The following is an 18,197-nucleotide window of genomic DNA, read 5'->3' as shown; positions in this document are numbered from 1 at the left end:
AGATAATAGAGACCTGGAGGAAAGGAACGAGTCCAAGTAATATTTTATTTACTGTAGGTGGAAAAAATAGTGAGCATGTGTACTAACACTGTATTCTAAAGATATTCCAGAGAAAGTCACCTATATTTTGAAGATTAAAACACATCAGTGATTGGTTTTACAAATACTGTTTGAGATAACTCAAACTGTCTGCTCAGTTAATTTTAATCTATGACTTCTGCTAATTCTTCTGTTATTGCTTGTCTTTCAGATTTCTGGTTGTTTGAGAGGTGGCAGCAAAGCACACCTTTAGCACAGGAAAATGAGTGAGCTTGACCAGCTACGCCAGGAGGCTGAGCAACTGAAAAACCAAATCAGAGTATGTATTTCATCCGTGGGTCTTTTAAGTTGTCAAAGATGGGATGTGATGCATAATGGTTTATTTTCCACAGTGTCAGAGTTAATGATGTCAGAGTTAATATAATGAAGTTCACATATATGCAACTTCACACAAATCCCCAAAAAACGGTTAAGATTGGATTAGATCAAAATGAATGGTTGCCAGAGCTTTTCTGAGCCATACCATAAGCCATGCTTCCATTTCTCTTTCAGTATTTGTTTCACTTGATCTTTTTGAGTGTAGTTCTGAGGAGCCTAGCTGAATAAGAACATATTTGGGGCAGTAAGTTGGTTCCAGATAATGACTTTGTACTGAATAAATAGTCAATGGGTAATTCAGAAACATCCACTTGGCTTCCAATAACTATACGAAAGAAGAATGAAGATGATTAAAACTTCCTGAGCATGGTTAAAGGTTTGCAGGAACTGCATCTCTGGACTGTTTTGTGAAATGGCAGTATTAAGGTGAAGACTACAGGAGTGTTAATATAGTGTTCTGAATAAATGGCTTGTCTGTTCTTCTGTCACTGAGTAAAGGGAAAGCAGTCTGTTTATCTAAAGATACAGTGTAGTCCAAATGACATTTGTTTTAGGTTTAATTTGAGAAATGTATTATGAAGCCTGACGTGAGCTGGAGTGAAGTCAGTATTGTAATTCATTGTGGAGGGAAACATATGCAGAACAAAGTTTGGTCTGTTCTTTCAAAATGAGTTCTGTGACAATAAATGACTTTAATACAGACCTATTCTAAATGCTCATTGATGCCGAGGTTTGCCAGGACTTTGTGGAGGTCTTATGCTTTAGTAGGGAGGACATCAAAGAACAGCTGAAACTGTCTGATGTCTTATTCAATTTGGTCTCCCTGCATGTATTTACCTTTTTTTTTCCTGGGAAGACAAAAAAACCTCCTGTATCTTGAGAGCTTAAAAATAATCAACAGACCTCATCTAGAAAGTGAAACAAAAACTGTTGGTTGTTTTTGTACGTAAGTTGAGATGTTCAAGATTAACTTTAGCCAAGTTTTATTTGGTTTGCTTCTTGCACGTTCCTTCCATTAGTCTTCAGCACCTGTTTTCTAAATATTCAGCCTTATTTGGTAGTGGTTGAATTTTGCATAGACCTGAAAAGGAGCACTATGAAGTTTTGCTATAGGAAGTATTTATTTTTTCACAGCTTTTTGGCCAATGAGCACACAGGAAGTATCTAAACTGACTGTAAAGCTCAGATTTATCACTACAACTGCACACTTTTAGTCTTCATTTAATGCTTGTTTAATTATCTTTTTTCTCCAAGGGACTAAGCAGAACACTGGTTACAACTTAAACTAAATTCTGTTACCAGAACTTCTACACTGATGCATCTGTGGGAGCACACATCCACACAGACCGCATGTTTACACGTGCTTTTTAAGCAGAGTTCAGTCAGGTACTGTTAGCTGATAACTGATAAACCACGTGTGCTTCACAGAAGTGAATTGAAAAGGGAAAGTGAAAAGTTATTTTCCCTACTTGCTAGCTCAGGATGAATCTCCAAATTTGGTCTTCCTAGATGGAAAAAAAATCCACTGAGTCTCAATGATAAGCCTTCAAGTATTTCCTTTGGCAAATAGTTCTGTTACCCAGTATTTCTTACAGCAAAAGTTAAGTTCTCTAGCTTATGATTTCTTTTTCCAAGCTGTGTTCTTTCTACTTAATTCTATAGTCAGAAGCTTCTTTCAGATCTTGGTATTTTTCAGGTACTAGGTTTAGTTTTCTGTTTTCTCCTGGAAGTTGCATATACTTCTCTTACCTCTGCAATTGAACATTCTTATGTAGCTACAATAGCTGAGTCCCTTTGAGCTGATTCTGTACAAACCATGAATTACTGTAGGACAATTTGTTAACTCAAATATAATTTGTATGTATTTAGCTTGATTAATGAACACATCTCGTGTGTTATTTTTTCTTGAACGTAGTAGAAGTTGCATGTCAATACGGATGGAATCTTTTGCCGGATGTGAGGTTTCATGACAAGGAGATTTCAAATGCTCGGCATGTTTTGACAGCAGTCTGTCATGTTATGTTCATGCTGCAGTTACGACGGGTCCCTTCTGAATAACAAACCAAAATGCTGCTTAAACATTATTTTGTGACAACTTGATTAACGTGACAAAACAAAGATTGAACAGAACTTCTTCTGAGTTCTTTAACTCTGTTCTATTGCAGGATGCTAGAAAAGCGTGTGCAGATGCCACCTTGGCTCAGGTAAGCAGTTAAGAGTTTAAAATGAATCACAAAAGGTACATCTGAGTGGATTCTTTTCTTTCTAATTTTCTTCAAGAAAAATGTGTTACTGATGTCCAGTTTCTGAGAGCAATAACCAACATGGAATGTGTCCATGATGAGGATTTTTGTGTCAGGGAAGTGCATTTTTCACAGTGCTGATGGCCTTTGAAAAGAAGCAGAGACACTTGCTCAAATGTTCTTGCTAAATAATTCTGTAACATTGGAGACATGAGAAATATGTAGACAATATCCATAGAACAAACTTGCATACTTTAGATTTGTTGAGATGTGTTTTTGTGCTGTATTACTGGAAATGTGTGCTGGCTTGGGTTTCTTTTTTTAATTGTTTTTGTTATTAACAAGTACTTTTCTTCAGGCTGGAGAAATTATTGATGTTAAACTTAGCTGCATAAGGACAGCTAAACTAATTACTTCCTTATGTTGCTATTTACTTAATCCAGAGACTGCTTTTATCTTCCAAAAGTAAAATAAAACAGGAACAATATGATTATAGTTTTCCAGTATTTGGAATGGAAGGTCACCTGGATCTGAAAGTGAGTTATTCATTCATCTTTCAAAAGCAGAGGTGTGTCAAAAGGCTGAGATAGTGCACCCCATGCTCCTGACAGCTAACGAAATGATGGTTTCTTTAAAGCAAGTACTGCATAAATGAAGTAATTCTTGATGAGGCATTTAAAAAAAACAATTGGTCAATATGAAAATAAGTAGAACTTCTTGATTTGCATTGCAATTCTTATTGGAATCTTGTTAGGTATGATGGTTTGTGTTTGTTTTCTGTGGTACTATGAAGTGAAAAATTCAATGGATGTTACAATTCCTTGTTTCAGATCACAGCCAATATTGACCCGGTGGGGAGAATTCAAATGCGCACCAGGAGAACGCTCCGAGGACACCTGGCCAAAATTTATGCAATGCACTGGGGGACTGATTCCAGGTGGGTTCACTGCTATGGAAAGTTGGATGGATCCAGCTGTTATTTACCTGTTCTGCCACAAAGATCCAGTAGTTCAAAAAGAATGTAGGCAAAAGAGAGAGCTTGGGACAACTTAATGTCCCAAAGTGCTGATGTCCATTCAGTTCTTCTGGACAGCTTAGAACTGTAACTTCTGTTGTAAAAACAAAAAACAGAGCAAGCTGACAGTATAGATTGTCAAACTCATTGAATCTTGAAGCTTATGTATAGAGCACAGTGTGACTGTATTTACCACTTGTTTCTTCTTCAGGCTTCTAGTTAGTGCCTCCCAGGATGGCAAACTTATAATTTGGGACAGCTATACTACAAACAAGGTAAGATTAACTGTTAAATTGATAATTAATACAAAGGAGGGAAGTACTGTCTGTCACGATTTTGGCTGCATTGGTTTGGTTGACATAAGCCTAAATCTTGATTTCTTCAGTAGGGAATGTAGCAGCGTTTCAGGTGTTTTGTGTATGAAAATGTGCACTGCAAACAGAAGAAGGCAAAGAGGAAGTTAGTTAAATACTAAGTCTTCGTTTGCTGTGGGTTTCCAAAGTAGGATATAAATGGTTCTGAGAGTAACAGATTCCTCACTAGTTAATTCATAACATAGCATCTAAGCCTAGAATTGGCAGTTCTGCTGACTGTACTTGGAAGTCAGTACTTTCCTGAAGCTACTGCAAACTATTAGTGGTCAGAGCACTGAAATAATTTGATTTTTATTGAAATTGCTGATTAAACTGAATTCAGGAAAGGCAAACCTGAGTTTTTAATTACATGTTTTCTTGATTACAAGCTATGTGTTTTGTTCTTGTCCTTTTGATGCACCCCCAGAGAGGGGGAGAGATGAAAACCTACTGATGCTAAATGATTGGATCAGTTGTTCTGCAGATGAAGTGCTGAATGTATTTATTTCAGGTGCATGCTATTCCCCTGCGTTCGTCTTGGGTCATGACTTGTGCATATGCGCCTTCTGGAAACTATGTGGCTTGTGGTGGTCTTGATAACATCTGTTCCATTTATAACTTGAAAACTCGTGAAGGGAATGTACGTGTCAGCCGTGAACTAGCTGGGCATACAGGTGAGTAGGTACTCAGAATGGCCTAGGTTACGAAGGCGTACAGTGAAATCATTATGCTGTTATAATTGTTGAATTAGACATTCTCCTTAAAGAGCCAAAATAATTTTTATGTAAAATTTCAGAGGTTTCTCTATAAAAACTGTTGTATTTTAGGCTTCTGTAGTAGTTCCTCCTTGCAGGGAGGAAGAAGTGTGCGGTGTGGAGAGCAATCTCCAGTTCTATTCTTTGTCTTTTTGTTTTGCTTTCAGGATACTTGTCATGCTGTCGTTTCTTGGATGATAATCAAATTGTTACCAGCTCTGGCGACACCACTTGGTAAGCAGTAAAATTGTGACATGATGGTTAGTAATGACTTAAGTCTGTTGAAATGAACTTCTTCATAAAGGTGGTAGTCATCCAGAATATTATACATGATTGATTGTTGCTTGTAAGTCACATTTTTTGCTAGTAATGGAAGACTTGATCTTTCAAGGCTGTTATCTTTGGCTGCTCAGTTAAGGCTGTGTTCTCGATTGACCTAATTTTTTGTGATAAAAAGATATGTTGACTTTTTTTTGTATAATTTGCCTTTCAGAAATAAGTGATTTTTCTTAAAGCACTTCAGTATTCAATATTAATTAGTTATTTTTTTTACAAAGGTATATTTAGGTGTTTATAATATGAAAAGCTCCCAGAAAATATTCTACACTGACAGCAGGTGCAGCTTTTTTCCTTGAGGAGAATGTGGGCATATGTCTCAATAAAAACTAGCTTCTGGATGAGAGAAGGCCTCAATCTTCTTTTCATTAGTTCTTGTATTATATCTGCTGCTTAAAATCAATATAGATCTCCCAGGCAGCAGTTCTTACAGCAAAGGTTGTCTAATAAATAGCTTTCCTACACAGTGTCAGTCTCTTTGAAGGCCCGTTCATTAGTCCACTGATTGTGAGTAACTAATGAATGTAGACGTTTGTTTTTTATATCAGAGTGTTCCTAAACATAATTTATAGGACAAAAAGGATCTGTTAAAACCAAGGCCCAGACAGGACGGTGTAACTGTTCTCAGGAGTTACCATAGCTACTTGACAGTTGTTTGGATAACGCTTTGTCCACCTCGGGTCAGCCCAGCTTTGAGAAGAATGACAAAGTGCAGTGACCTGTTTGCATAGTACAGATCTGCTGCTGATGGATCTGGTTTGTTGGGAAGTTAGAAGTTAAGGGGTGATGAGCTATTTCATTGTTTTGTACTCTGATTATCAGAGAAGTGATTTTGCTGTGTTGGGAGAGGGATGCAATTTACAAAGTCACACGTCCTCAGTGAGGGTGGGAAAGGTGGACTTGACTTTTGCTGTCGTGTTGCCACTGCTGCTTTATGCATTGCACAATAAAAAGGGCATAAAAGATAGGAGTGTAAATGGCTTTTTAATTGTATCTTTTAATTATTCTTTCAAGCGCTCTCTGGGATATAGAAACTGGTCAGCAGACAACTACATTTACTGGGCACACTGGAGATGTCATGAGTTTGTCTCTGGCTCCTGATGCTCGGTGTTTCGTTTCCGGTGCCTGCGATGCCTCTGCCAAACTGTGGGATGTTAGAGAAGGAATGTGTCGGCAAACCTTCACTGGCCACGAGTCGGACATCAACGCCATCTGTGTATGTATCAGCTTGAACACAAGACAAAGGATTTCAGTTTGTTTTGTCATATTGACCTCAGCTTTTAAGCATGTACTATGTGATATAATATGATGGAATGTTTTCTCTTAATGTTTTCTGCATCAAGTCTGGCTTTGGAGCTAGGTTAAGTTCTATTCCAGATGTGCAGTTTTGGAGTGCTCCTCAGACAGTGGGCTCTATGCCTGGAATGCCAGATGAAAAGCATTTTGTATGTTTGTAACTTTTCTGACTTCACAGCATAATGTATTTTTCAGCTTTTGAGTAACTTGCCCATTTTATCCAGCCACTCTTTAAATTAATTTGATGTCTTTCTTCTTTTTTCCCCATTCTTCCTTGCTCCCTGCTGAAGTTCTTCCCCAATGGCAATGCATTTGCCACAGGATCAGATGATGCTACATGCAGGCTTTTTGATCTTCGGGCTGATCAGGAACTTATGGTTTATTCACATGATAACATCATCTGTGGCATCACCTCTGTAGCATTTTCCAAGAGCGGACGTCTCCTCCTAGCTGGTTACGATGACTTCAACTGCAATGTTTGGGATACGCTGAAAGCTGATAGAGCAGGTAAATGTATTTGGTTTTAAATACGAAAAACGAAGTTTGGGGGGGATAGGAACAGGACCATGAGATAAACAAATACCTGGTTCTGGACTGTGCCAAAGTAGTTTTACTTGGATTTCTTAATTTCTCTCTGTCAGCTTTGTTTTAACGCACAGATTTCATTTTTTTTTCTTCTAGAATTAATGATAGCTTTTTATTAATACTGAAAATACAGTCAGTGTGCTCATGGAGTGTGATTCTTTGTTGCCAAGCTTAAAACAATTTAAGTTTTCTACTTACTGAAGTGAGCTGAGCAGAATTTAAACTTCTGTTCTGCTTGATGCTGTCAGGAACATTCTGACTCAGTGCTGAGTAGAGATGGAACATAAATAACTGTTCTTGTTACCTTCTTGAAACTGTTAAGTTAAATGTAACAGAGGAGAATGTTGGCTTCTGTATCTTTGCTGTTTAATGCACAAGTTTTTTAATAGTACTATAATTGATTTTCAGGTCTCTGTATTGGTAAAATCTGTATCACTGTGGAGAGGAAATGTTAGCAACCGCAATGTATGGTTACACTTATTACTATGATGCTGCTGACAGGATTCTCAAGGCAGCGATTTCACAACTTGAATCAGTAAGGTCATAACTTGAGGAACAGACAAGTAGAATTTTGGAGCCAAGCACTTTCTGTATTACTTCCTTGTGAACCCTCACAAGTTTGTGCTTCAGGAAGGAAAAGCATTCAAAAACTGAAACCATAAATGTTCAGAATTCTTGAAGGAATAGACTGAGTCATTGCAGTGTGGCAGCCTCACTGTTACTTGAGCAGGAAAAAGAAAGCACCAGAGCAATGTGACAAGTTTGTTGCTTATTCTTATTTCCAGGTGTCCTTGCTGGTCATGATAACCGTGTCAGTTGCTTAGGCGTGACTGATGATGGTATGGCAGTGGCAACAGGGTCATGGGACAGCTTCCTCAAGATCTGGAACTGAAGTAAGTAGGTATAAAACTAATATCTGTCCTTATATGGTACTCAGTGCTTATTTCCAGGTCCAAACAGTACTCTTCTACTGATGCTGCAAGCATATAATTCAAGTTAGAAAAGTCACTGGGGGGATTTCTTGTGGTTGGTTTTTTTTGTTTTTGTTCTTAGAAGGCTGTTTAATGTACGCATGAATATTTTTGTGGTAAGCTACTCTTTTACTTTCCTGGGAGGGGTGGCTGGTACGGTCTGTAGAGTCTGGGTTGGTAAACAAATGGCAGTCTTAAAAACAGTGAGGTAATGGCTGAATGCATCAGTGGGGAGTGAGAATAAAATTTGAAAGCTGACTACAGTTTATCTAAGTGCAACTCTTAACCCGTCTTTCTGTGTGTTAGAAGAGTGGCGGACTCCGTGACTGGAAGAAGTTTCCAACGATTGAAAATTAAAAATGATAGCATATTCAATCCAACTATACTAACTTGGACCCCCATCCTCCCCAACTTCAAAGGGCAAGATCTTTTCCGTCTCCTGTTGCTGAAATTGAAGAGCACAATTACCTTTCCAAGAAGAATTTCTGTGTTGTAAGCAAAATGAAATAGTGCATTCCTTTTGGGACCATGTTTTGTTGTTTTGTTGTTTTTTTTTTGGCTTGAGAATTTAAAAAACAAACACTATCATAAAAGCATGACCAGAAAATAAACTTGAGCATAATTGTGAAACAGTTAGCTTTCACTGTAGTTTCCAAGTCAAAGTTAAGGACTTTATCTCACACACTTGCAAATTTTAAAGTCATGTTTGTAGCAGGATTTTTTTCAAGTTTCCTTTTTAAATACATTTGTTTATGTATTTAATTGAGCAAAACAAGGGAGTCCTAGCCCAGAGCACCTGGGGGTTGTTAACGATGTAAATTTAGTCCCTACTTTTTTTATTTTATTTTCTAGTATCACAGATAATTGTTGCACAAAACTTGGCATATGTAGGATAACGTTAAGCAGTAAGGTAACCAAGCACATGCTGTTCAAGGTAATGAATGCTTGTTTAAAGAATCCTTTCACGTTTTATGGATAACAAATGCAATCCTTGGTCCCTCCTACCCCCTCTTTTCACCACACTGATTTTTATTTTTAAATCTGTTTGGTTTTGTCCACTTGAAAGGGCAGTTTATATATCCGAACACTATCCTGTAGTCTCAACAACCAGGAATCTCTGTTTTCAAAAGAGACCTATCCTACACTTGGGTATTGAGTCAATTCTTTGTGTATGAAATGATGTACAAATCAATGTTTTGAAAATAATGATCTTGAACTTTCTAAGTTAAACAAAAAAAAAAACCTTTTTTGATTGTTTGCCATATTGGGTGGGTTTACTCTTAGAATCGCATGCTGTAGAAATGCTAAAAAGTGCATATTGGACTAAGTCCTTAGATGTTTTTTTCTTTGAAAAAATAACCTGTTTAAAAACTGTAACCATTGTTGCTGTATTCATTTATTGTTGCTACTCTGTGCATAAATCTATGAAGAACTCAAGTAAAAAGCTATGCACGTTTGGGAGTAGCGTGATAAGTCACTTTTTTTTTAAAAAAAAAAAAGAGAAACAGCCTGTTCAAACAATCGCTGTCAAAGATTTTGGGGTGTGGGAGGAGGGAACCTAAACCATCTTCTTTATAAAATCAGTTCCTCACAGCCAGTTCCTCTTGTAGGATGAGTCCTTTGCATCTGATTAGAATCATTTTTGTAACAAGCAGGTTTTCCTGGCTTTCTTTTCAAATAAAATGTTAAAAGCAGCAGTGTTTGGACAGCGGATTGTTCTGTTAAACTTTCCTATCTTCTCACTGTATCCAGAAATGCTCCTTCCTAGCAGCAGTAGTAGCTTTTCTCCATTTTGTTTTTTCTGCAACATTCTGTACAAAAATGTGCTGTAATTGTGCGTTAGGCCTGGATTTGGCATAAAAGATGAATTCCTTCTTTCTCTCTTTCATGAAACTACTCTGTAGAGCTTTTTCCACACCCTGTATCCCTCTTCACCTTTTGTATTTAATTTTAAAGTCAGTGTACTTCAAGAAAGCTGGATGCAAGATAGATACTATATTAAAATGTAATGTTATTTAAGATGTAATAAAGCAGTTTGACATGAGTTTTGACTGATCTGTTTTGCAGCTTATTGTTCTACTTACAGAACTGCTTCTGGAAGAAGATTTTGAGTTATGGAATATAACATGAGAGGTCAAAACATGTCTTTAATTGCTTGGTATTTTAATTGGGTAATATATGTACTGTGTTTGAAAGGTCTAAATTGTATACGTGTGAAAAGATGCAGGTCTCGTTGGGTTTTTAGAGCTAAAAACAGTTGCAAGGTGAACTAAAACCTCTGTGTGTTTTTATTAACAAAGTATTTAGAAGTTGCCAGCAATATTTGAAAATATATGTGTATGTGATGTATGCTAATGCAGAATTTAATGATACAGTATGTATGTGGAGCTCAGTGGCCACGGGCATTTTTCCTCCTCCATTCTTAATTATTTAGGATGGTATTATTGCTAGGCCTTCTCAAGACCTTAATTGAAAACTGTTGGCACTCCAACAAAAATAACTCCAAACAAAAATAGCTGTTGTCATTTGCATTGGTATACATCACAGAAATGTTTTGTGGAATATATATTGAGTGTAACAACTGAAGCAGGAAATCAGATAGCAAAATGCTTAGTAACTTCTTAAACTTTTGTACCCTTTAATAGGAAAAGGATTGAGTGGAACATCTTATGTTACTGCCATGTGAGGATCTGGCCAGATAAGCTGTATTGTCAGTGTTAGCTGTCCTTACTGTAGATATTGAGAAGGGTAAGTAGTTGTCCTTTTAACAGTAAGAACAAAGTCTGCACAGAACAGCATTATACCTAGAAAACTCTTTTGTACCCACAGAAGTAAAGTTCTGCAACAGTTATTTAGAGATGCTGAAACGCAGTTGGTTTTGCAACTTCATATTGGTCCACTTAAGACCCTTTTTTTTTTTGGTGGGTAAAATTCTATTGATAATCTGACTCATTAGAATAGATTTTCATTCATTTCACACCAAGCAAGACAAATTCCAAAGTGAAGCCTTGGTTTCATGCCAAGCATGGACATTCACTGCCTTGACAGAGAAGTTTTTGAAGTTTAAGTGTGGAAAACATGATGGTGGCATTATTGAACTACAAGTCGTAGCTGTGCGCTTTAGGTTTTGGGACTGTGTAATGCTGGTAAGTTGCTGATGGCTGGAAATACTTACATTTCAGAATTCAGAGTCTCTTCCAACTTCAGATGGTGTAGCTGTTTTTCCACTCACATGGTATATTTTTATTACAATTGATGTTTTGTATGTGAGTTTGTCTGGTCTGTAAAATCATTTTTGACATGTTATGTATTACTTTGCTTAATCTCGATCCTTACACTTAAATTACTGTTTCCAGCCTGTTCCAATAATGCCTTTGCTGGCAGTAAGATACCAAGATAGTAACTTTCTGTGTCAAGAGGCTAATATGTAACATGATTGATTTGAAGTGCTGGCAGTGCATCTGTTAAACACGAAGCTTTGCTGTGTATTGCTTAGATGTCTCTCATTTTCTGTGCTTAGTAATTCAGAGATCTGTAACTCAAGACAAAAGATTTTAACTGAAGATAATCCTGGAATACGGTTCCAAAAGAGTAGCATCACCCAGCTGCTGGCACATTCCTAGAGCAAGGCTTTATAAGTGAAGGACTGTGTTTGAAAATGATTTATCTGTGCCTGGCCTCAGTGACAGATGTGGAGTAAAGCTAAGTAGATGTGAGAAGCATGTTAGATGACATAGGTAGCAGGACCAATGAATCTGAGGTATTTGGGTAATGAGTAGATGTGGAGAAGAGTCACAGTTGTCTGTCCATGGCTTAGAAAGAGTGTTGCAGTAAAAATGGGCATCCATGGAACTGTATATTACTGGTAGCTGAGGGGAAGAAGTCAAGTGGAGGAAGAGATACCAGGTTTTGCAGTCTTCTTAGCTAGAGTTCAGAATACTGTGTTCCTAGTGGGCCTTTAATTTCTTAGTGAATCGATGCATTTCAAAGGATCTGAGGAGCTGTTGCTGGTAGATTGGAGTTGTACAGTTGAAGTGTTGACCATTGTGAAGTGCCCTGGAGTGTATGTTTAAAATCAGCTGTGAATCACTCTTAAAATTACTGATTGAATCACGCTCTGTAAGTGCTAAAAATAGATTGATCTGGTTTCTGGGAAGTGACAGAGTAAATAAAGAATAACAAAACTTGTCACCCTTGCTGAGTTGTGTAAGTGGGTCTGAAACAAGTCAGGACTGTGTGTGGTATTACAGTTCATGCTGTTTTTAGTGTAGGTGTAGTCCAGAATTCAGAGATTGGCTCTTTTCATTTATACTTTGTTTCTTTTATGTGTAAACTTAATTTGGTAGAGCTGGAGGAATTAAAATTGGACAGTTTTAATTCACGCACAGTCTGCTAGTGAACGCTGAATCCAGCTGTGATTTCAGAAATAATGGATGGAGATTATGATGAGCCTCAGTAATTTTCTGCTTCCCCCCTGCCTCCCCCATATACTTCTTAGCACCTTCTCAGCATTTTTGACATCCTTTGTCACAGATCTACTCCCAAGTGCTTGTTCTTTTCAGCTTTCCTCCTCTGCTTTTAGGTAGGTTTTGGGATCTGGAGTTTCTAATGAAGATATATTGATTGACAAGGTATTTCTGCTGAGGTGGGACTAAGATGATGTCCACTTCTGGCAGTGTAGAAAAGTATCTTTCTGCTGTAGATAAAAACTGGGAAGTGTGCTGTTTGTGTATCAGATAGAAGTCTCATAAGTTCTAAGTCCTTGTTTAAGGGCGGTGGAAAAATAGAAAGACAGGAGTTGTAATACTTAGCTTTTGTTTCTTTTTGCAAAATAAGGATTCTGTTTTAGGTGAAAAGCAAGTAGGCAGCAGCAAATCCTTTTCTGTACTGGTTGGTACCTGACAGTGAGTCATACAGTGATAATATGTAACTACATATATTTATCTAAACTTTCACTGTCTTTGACTGTAGCTCCTTATCTTTTTTTAGTGATGTACTTCCTGTGCTACTGTAAAGAAACTGGAAACAAGGACCAACAGGAATAATCATGCTTGATACGTGACTCCCTGAAGCTGGTGCTTTTGCTTTTTGCCGTTGAGTAATCCAGTGAGAAGAACCAGACAGGATTTAGAGTGAGTGATAGACACTGTATGACATACAAAGCTTAACTAATGTTATAAGTGAAAGTTTTAGTGCTGTTTTTTCTTCATACATTGAAAGTGCTGAAAACCATGATAATACCCAGAGGACGTAAGTGGAGTAGTGCATGAAGTAGTGTAGATGCAGTTTACATCTGCAGTATAGGATTGTACTTTGTGGGTAACGTACCAACACATACTTTTATTTGTGTACCTTCTGAAAGCTAGCAGGAATGGTTTGAAGAGGTTCTAGAATGTTAGTCTGTGGAACCCCATTGAGATTCCAGTTCTGTTCTCCCTCTCGCCATTCCAACTGATCTGCAGTGCATAGGAACTGTTGAACTATTGAACAGCTGCTGTTCTTTGTTTAGTGGGGGTCTGAGCTCTTGAATGAATAATAAGTATGAAGGGAGTGACAGCTCGGGGAGTGATGGACACCAGTTTGCACTAATGAGAGATCTGGGTGCTTTTCCAAGAATGACTGCATTATTTAATCGAACAATTCTATATTTCATCTACTGCTTGCATCAGATGTGCAGTTAACCCATTCTGAACAGCTTTACAAATCTTGTCCCAGATTCATGCTGTCAAGTATAACATCAAAGAATTGTCTGAAGTATGTGATAATGCTGAATTATGAAGCAGAACCCAAGAGCTTAGAAAATGGTGTGGAAGTGGCAGTTCTTTGAGGGAGGGGGGAAAGAAATCCTTTTCAGCAGTTCTATCTTCCTCTTCCCATGGCTTATTTGAGTCAAGTGATGGCATCAGCGAAGGGAAATTGAGTAAAAGTTAGCAATTACATATAGACTTCAGGGAACATTGAGAGGAATTGAAGGTTAACCATTCATAAGTAAAGGGATCGTTCTTTTATCAGCTCTTGCTCACATCAGTTCTAGACATCAAGAATAGCTTAACCAGAAATACCAGATGGGAGCCAGCCAGTCATCTGATCTCAGCCCTTATCCTGGTAAAAACACAAGTTCTTCACTGACTTGTGAAGCCGAGGCTAACAGGGAGTAGCTTCTCATTTTAATTACTAAAAGTACCAACTAAAACTCAAGCCCATCTGTGGCAGTTGTATTCTTCACTTTGTCAAATTGATAATGCAATGCCAGCGTTGTCTTTCCAGCTAAAATGGCAAAAGCCTCCCAGTGGACTGACTTCATCATGCTCCTGTGAAGAAGTTGCCTCCATTTCATATACTGAGGCACAGAGATGCTTGCCGTTTGCCTTTGACATCTTAATGGCTGAGTTGGAACACAAACTGACACCTCGACCTCCAGTTCTGTGTTTAGTGAGAAGAGTGTCTCTGTCTGCTCTTCCTGTCTGATATCCGCTGCTCGGGCTGTGACGAATCTTGGCAGTTGCCATCATTTTCCACCATGCAGAAGCACTCCTGTGAACAGCGGAAGATGATGGCAACAGATCAGGGTGGGATTAGCGTGACATTCTGACACTGTTGGAGGAAATGTCAACTGTAATACATTTGGGTGTAAGCCTGGTAAAGCACAAATATTCTTAACTTTACAGTTTATTCTGATAGAGAATCTTCTGAGATGGATTTGGCTGTATTCTTCACAGGATGTCCTCTGCAATTATATCGGGGGTTTATGAGCATATCCATCCTACTCAGATGGTAGCCCTGTTTTCCTTGCTGGTGTTTGAGAGACTAATACTTCGTAGTAGGGAAATTCAGCTCTGTGGTAGAAGACCAGACCATAAAACAGTTGTCCAGGCTCTCTGAAAGGCTATATGACTTGATGGCTGCATTGCATCTGAAAGTTACTTGGATCTTTCCTTCCTCCCCCCTTCCATGTCACAAAGCCAGCAGCTTTCATTACTTTTCTGCTATTTAGGATCCATTAGTGAAATATTCTGCAAGTGATGCTAGTTTGTACCTCCCTGTTTTCATAAAGATTATCTTAACTGCAGTAGATTGAAATAAAAAGATCGGTGATCCTGCTGGAAAGCACGTGCATTAAGAACTAATTCATGGTAGTGCCATGCATTATTTAGGGGCTTTGCTTGCATGAGTGATCAAATTCAGACTCTTCAGCTGCTGGGGATTGAGGATTATGCTGCATGTAAACCTCAAATACTGCTTTTCCTAGGCTTGTTAGACATCTGACTTCTGATCAGATAGTCATAACTGTACTAGGTTAATTATTTGCAAGCAGTTTGATTTTTGGTCTCTTATATTGAAGTATTTTGGTTTCAAATGATGTTTGACAGTGTGCACAAATTTTCTGATGTATTTTATAAAAGGGAGCAAGTCTCGGATTAAAGGGAATGAGACTCAAGTTGGTCAGCAAGACTTAGAAGAGAGATTTTTTTTAGCTATGGAGTTCAATTTGTATTACTTTGACAGGCAGAATCCAGTAAATTAAATCTTGGTTCCCTTTCTAGCTTCATAAAAGAGTTTTTATTATTGAGTATCACATAACTGGCTGTTAGCAGAATGTGCTTGAAATGTGGGAAAAATCACAAGTTGGACATGAGGAGGCTTATATTCCACAAATCACTCCAATGAATGCGAACTGTACTGGGGAACAGGCTTGCCAACTGGTGTATTTTCTTCCTTATCTCTTGCAAGACGTCTTCCCACGATGAGCATGAAAACCATCCTCTAAATCTGCGGTGTCCAGGATAGTGTGCAATGGAACAAAATTGGCTTTGTGTTAAATCTAATGTCTGCTGGCTTCAGAGTATCAAACTTCAGGTTATACTGCCATCTGGTGTTAATGCCCGGCTTAGCCTGGGGACTTGTCACAGCCATCTGTAATGCTTTGCGAGAGTAAGGCTCTCAAGGTCAGGATGTGGTCCAAGGAATCAGAACAGCTGCTACTCCCTGCTGTGACAGGCTGCTCTGCTGTGCATGGGACATACCAACTTGAGATGATCTGAACTACTGCAGTGCGGTCGTACTTGTTGCATTGCCTTGTGGGAACGTGCATACCTTTGTGTGATGTTTCACAATGAGGTCAATTCATGAAATATTTCATTTGCTCTAGCCATGTTGTGATGAACAACTCGGGAACATGTGTAGTACAGCACTAGATAGTCAACCATAGCCAACATGTAATAGTGTAGCAAAGCCAGCCTTCTACGTGTTCTAAACTGGACTGACCTAAATTTAATTGTAGTAAACTGGGGGAAAAAAAACAACAGAAAATCCATTTGCTCTGAGACAATCCTCTGTCTGAGGGCCAGCCTGCTGTCATGGAGGCTGTGTAAGCAGGGTTACTGAGTTTAACAGTTCATCTTTTGTACTTGAAACTTGAGATTTTTGAGTTTAATTGGGAAGTTAGAGATTGTTGTTCCATCTCATAAACACTAGGAGGCACTGCTTGTACAGTGTTTTAACTACAAGAGTGAGCAGTGTTTACTGCGTCTTCCTAGTTACTGGGATTTAGTATTCACTGTTCCCTGCACACCTGTCTGTTTTGTTATTAAATATGGGATATTTTGTAGATATATTTCCTTTTGTGCAAAGGGAAAAGGCTACCTTCACCTCTTTGTGCCAGAATAAAGGTTTTGAATGGGAAGGTTTTCAAATGCATCTGTTATCTGAGCATCTGCAAAATAGAAGGGAATTGAATGCATGAAAAGAATGTTAATAATGCTGGGGTGTCAAGAATTCTAATGCAAATGACCCAGAAGTTGGCAGAGACTGGTCTGCTTTCATTTCTGCTTTTGTCAGAAGGATGCATTGTAAGGCTTTTATCCAGAATTAATCCCTACCTTATACTGAAGCTTTTGAATACCAAACTTGTTTCACCTGCATATGTGTTGCACCCATTGTACCAACTGTTTTTGGAGGGGCTGGGAGTGAAGAATATGTGGGAATACCAGGGCACTATATAGATTTCTTGTGCTATTAGATGGGCAGTACAGACCTAGAGCTTAAGGGAACAATGAACCACGATTACAAGAAAAAAAACGGACAAGTTACCATTTAACTCAAGGGACTCCCTTTTGTTATTCCTCCTTTAAACAGCTTGTAGTACAGGAATGCCTTCTGTAAGTGGTCTGATAAGCCAGCTACTACAAAGCAGTGCTTGCTTCAGAGGACTTGAGAGCCATATTTAGTAAGGAGATATCCATAACTTCGGTGATGATGGATCTAACAAAGCTCTTGGAACTTCCCTGTGCTGCAAGAAAACGTTCCTTAATGACCAGGATGCAAATTGGGTCCATAGTGATTCTCAGAATAGAAATTTCAGTTTTAACTCATCATGAATTCGTGAGAATCAGCTGTAATGCAGTAAGGAATGTCCATGTTTGCAGTGCATTGTACGAATACTTAGTACTTACATTAGTTAGTGTGTGCTCAGATTTTGTTGTAGTAACCTGAACATAACTCTTTCAGTTACCTTCTCTTTTGACAAAATAGAACAAAGCATTTCTCGTATGGATAGTGCCTAGACAAGAAAAGATTGCAATGTAATGCTTCCACTTGGTGACCCTCAGTAGTGAGAACAGGGTTTGGCCACTTCACTTTGTGTCTTGCCTCTTGCTATTTAAAATCATTCTGAAATTGCATAACGTTCTCCATATGACAGTGTGACTGATAACCCATGACAACAGAGAGGAACTGAATGTAGAGGAATCATCTTACTCTATTTCTTTCCTACTGCTTGTTGTGCTTTTCAAAGTTTGGGCAGCTATAAAGGCTTTGATCCAACTTCTTCCTTTATTTCAATACAGTGTTTGCCTTATTTGTTTGTCTTGGATAGTTCCTGACAAGTAAAGCACCCAGAACAAACAGCACACCCTACTTTCAAGAGCGAACTAGTAGATGAAGTAGAACTTCTCATCTTTCAGTTGTTTGCTGTAGTGATGGGCTTTGTTAAGCTTAGGTAATACAGACAAGCCAGTTTCCTTGAAATATGGAGTTAGGATCTCTCTCCTGTGTTCTTATTATGAATGTTTAAGACACTGGTGGTTTGCATGCAAGGAGGAATGTCAGTTACTTAGATGTCACCAGTTGGGGTGAAGGTATCCAATGGAAAACCAGAGGAATTGCTCCCTAGAGTTCCCATTAGTCTTCCCACTTGGAATTGCAGAACTAATTTTACCAGTGTGAAA

The 18,197-nt window shown here is 38.4% G+C and overlaps 1 protein-coding gene across 7 annotated transcripts in view; it reads left to right on the top strand.

The window, feature by feature from the left end:
- The window catches only part of GNB1 (G protein subunit beta 1), a 29,514-nt gene extending 19,499 nt beyond the window's left edge, over positions 1-10,015 (top strand). For 6 of the 7 annotated variants that reach the window (XM_072354045.1, XM_072354044.1, XM_072354050.1 and 3 more), the window contains 10 exons: positions 251-358; positions 2,583-2,621; positions 3,491-3,597; positions 3,887-3,950; positions 4,540-4,702; positions 4,951-5,017; positions 6,134-6,335; positions 6,706-6,922; positions 7,786-7,893; positions 8,278-10,015. In XM_072354045.1, coding sequence (XP_072210146.1) covers positions 302-358; positions 2,583-2,621; positions 3,491-3,597; positions 3,887-3,950; positions 4,540-4,702; positions 4,951-5,017; positions 6,134-6,335; positions 6,706-6,922; positions 7,786-7,892 — 1,023 coding nt within the window. In that variant the 5' untranslated portion in view covers positions 251-301 and the 3' untranslated portion in view covers position 7,893; positions 8,278-10,015. Of the gene's footprint in view, positions 1-250; positions 359-2,582; positions 2,622-3,490; positions 3,598-3,886; positions 3,951-4,539; positions 4,703-4,950; positions 5,018-6,133; positions 6,336-6,705; positions 6,923-7,785; positions 7,898-8,277 lie in introns of all 7 variants that reach the window. The other variant, XM_072354051.1, reaches the window with a different exon arrangement.
- The last annotated feature ends 8,182 nt before the right edge of the window (positions 10,016-18,197 follow it).

This window comes from Excalfactoria chinensis, chromosome 20 (genome assembly GCF_039878825.1).
Source record: "Excalfactoria chinensis isolate bCotChi1 chromosome 20, bCotChi1.hap2, whole genome shotgun sequence".
Classification (NCBI taxonomy): Eukaryota; Metazoa; Chordata; class Aves; order Galliformes; family Phasianidae; genus Excalfactoria; species Excalfactoria chinensis.
The sequence above is the reverse complement of the archived record's forward strand: the minus strand, read 5'-3'. Positions and strand labels throughout refer to the sequence as shown.